This window comes from Brassica napus, unplaced genomic scaffold (genome assembly GCF_020379485.1).
Source record: "Brassica napus cultivar Da-Ae unplaced genomic scaffold, Da-Ae ScsIHWf_1459;HRSCAF=2050, whole genome shotgun sequence".
Classification (NCBI taxonomy): Eukaryota; Viridiplantae; Streptophyta; class Magnoliopsida; order Brassicales; family Brassicaceae; genus Brassica; species Brassica napus.
In genome coordinates, this window is record NW_026014872.1 from 351,050 (window position 1) to 353,768 (window position 2,719).

Here is a 2,719-nt window from a genome sequence, read left to right on the forward strand (position 1 = left end):
ATTACCCCTATATTTTTATATATATGTATGTAGTAGTAACCATTTGATTATACAAAGACAAAACCAGTACAAGCTCCGAGTTATTAGTGATACCCGTTGTGCGAATCATGATTGTTAATTTATTAGAGCAGGTACAATGGTGTACCTCTGAACTCGATAACCTAGGTATATTTTTAAAACTATTTTACTTTTTTTTTAATTAAAAAAAAAAAACTAACTGCGGAGTTCCACGTGGTGGTGGAATCCGCGCACAGTAAAAATATTTTGACAAAAATCCTTAAATTTAGTGGGTTCCACACGATATTATATTGATTAATCCCTAAGAATTTTTGGGTAAGTACCCCATTGGACCTGCCCTTAGTGGGATAGAATATTCTGAATCTTGATGTGCGGCTGCGGAAACAATGTACGAATCTCAAAAGTTGTTGTGTTAAATAATTATATTGACGTAATTAATCGTACTAATGTTTAATACAATAAAACAATGTTGAGTTATAAAAACACAAGTGATTTGGGAGAGACGTGATCGGTTATACTTTGAAAACACCACCTCAAGTTCTGCGGCAAGTTGCCAGCATAAAGTCCAATAAGTGATGTAAGCCATTGAATTTTGTTGATATATTTAATTAGTTTATTTGCATTAGTTCTCTATCTTAAATGGAAAAGAGGAGAAATAGAATAACTGAAGCTTACACATGGAATGCTTCTAGTAAATGGAATGCAACTTCAGAAGGAAAACATAATTAACAGAACATAAATAAACACATCGACAATAACACCACAACCCAGAAAAACTGTACAATGTAAAACATTATTGCAATGCAAAAATATCAAACATATATTAGAGTATCCCAGAGCATGATAAATACTCTTACAAAATAAAAATCTAAATCAAACAGAAGTGGTAGTAACACCCGAAGGTGAAGGAGATCTATGCTCAACTTTCCTTAGCTGAATGGCCTTGTGAGACTCATCATCATCATAGTACATGTAAGCAAAGCCACCATGCCTGGTCATATCCATACCGGCCATCTCATCCTCAGCAGATATACGCAACAGTTTCATTTTCTTGAGGATGAAGAAAAGCGTTCCCATGGTCGCACTTACCCAACCTGTGATAACAAGTATTTGAATAAGCTGAGCTCCAAGCAGTTTTCCTCCACCGCCCATGAACAAACCGTGGGGCCTTCCGGGCTTCTCGCCGTAGATCTGGTTCAAGTACTTTTCTCTAGCAAAAAGTGCAGTAAATATTAGCCCCCAGGCTCCGCACCCACCGTGTAACTGGGCTGCCTCGAGCGGGTCATCGTATTTGAGTTTCTCCGCGAGCTTGTTGCACCCGAGGAGTACCAGGGCCGCTACGAACCCGCAGATGATCGCCGCCCAAGGCTCTACGACCGAACAGCCACCGGTTATAGCTGCAAACCCTCCAAGGAGGCCGTTGCATACGTCAGTAACGTTCCAGTGTCCCGAGAGAAGACGTTTCCCGAAGAGGGTTGTGAGCGCCGCAGTGCAGCCAGCTAAAGTGGTTGTGACAGCAGTCCGTCCGACAGCGCTCCACTGCCCGTTGATCGTGCCTGATTCATAAGTGACGAGGATCTTGTTGAAGGAACCAGGGTTGAATCCATACCATCCAAACCAAAGGAGGAATGTTCCAAGGACAACTAGTGAGGCCGAGTGGCCACGTAGGGCTATAGCTCGTCCACCGTTATCAAACCGACCAAGTCGTGGACCTTCGATCAACGCACCCCATAGACCAGCGATGCCTCCAACCATGTGAACAACACCCGAGCCAGCGAAATCGATTGCTCCTGTGCTGAAAAGTAAATCTCCGTCGGTCCTAAAAGGACTAGCCCACCCATCAGCAGACCAGAACCAGTGAGAAACAACTGGGTAAACAAAGCCTGTTAAGAAGGATGAATAGATCAGGTATGCAACAAACTGAGTCCGTTCAGCGATGGAGCCGCTGGTGATTCCGGCAGCGGCGATGGCAAAAGCCCATTGGTATAGAAAGTTAGAGTAGTCGGCGGAGGCTGAAGGGAAGTCTTTGAGACCAAAGTTGTGTTTTCCGATGAAGCCGTTTGAGGGAGATCCAAAGGCAAAGGCGTAACCGAATAGATAATAGAAGAGACCTCCAGCTGCAGCGTCAAGGACGTTGGTAAGCATGATGTTCATCGTGTTCTTGGCTCTTACAGAGCCAGCGCAGAGCATAGCGAAGCCCAGTTGCATAGAGAAGACGAGGTAAGCGGAGAAGAGAAGGTATGTGTTGTCTACGGCGAAAGCAACGTCGGTAAATTTGTTGTTAACGGTGCTAAGTTGGCCGCAGATGTAGTCAGCTGCAGCCGTGGCATTAGGGCCTAACAAGACTGCGAGGTCGGCAGCAGAGCAAGATAAAGATCCCGACATGTTGGGAGAGATTGGTGAGAGAAGTGGGAAACAAAGATAGGAAGAGGACGAAAGTGTTTTGTTCTCTGTTTATAATAAAACTGAGGAAGCTTTAGGGTTGACTTTTATAATTACAGCCTCACGAATTTTATGCAAGTTGCAAAGTCTTTAAATTTTGTTTGCTAGTAGTACATGTGATTTTTTTTAAGGTGCAATAATTTTCATCTGCTAAATCGGTGTAGATAAGATTTGTGTGTTCAGAAAAAATATTCTATCACATCCAAATATATCACACGATAATCTCTCCGTACCTGAAAATCGGTATTGTTGAGATTTA

At 42.9% G+C, this 2,719-nt stretch overlaps 1 protein-coding gene across 1 annotated transcript; it reads right to left on the reverse strand.

Moving 5' to 3' along the window:
- Positions 1-725: 725 nt before the first annotated feature.
- Positions 726-2,492, reverse strand: LOC125597424 (ammonium transporter 1 member 1). The gene has a single exon (XM_048772166.1). The coding sequence runs from the start codon at positions 2,401-2,403 to the stop codon at positions 892-894; it is 1,512 nt and encodes a 503-aa protein (XP_048628123.1). The 5' UTR covers positions 2,404-2,492; the 3' UTR covers positions 726-891.
- Positions 2,493-2,719: the final 227 nt, after the last annotated feature.

Coding starts and splice junctions, on each gene's coding strand:
- LOC125597424 (XM_048772166.1), bottom strand. CDS start 2,403: ATGTCGGGATCTTTATCTTGCTCTGCTGCCGACCTCGCAGTCTTGTTA.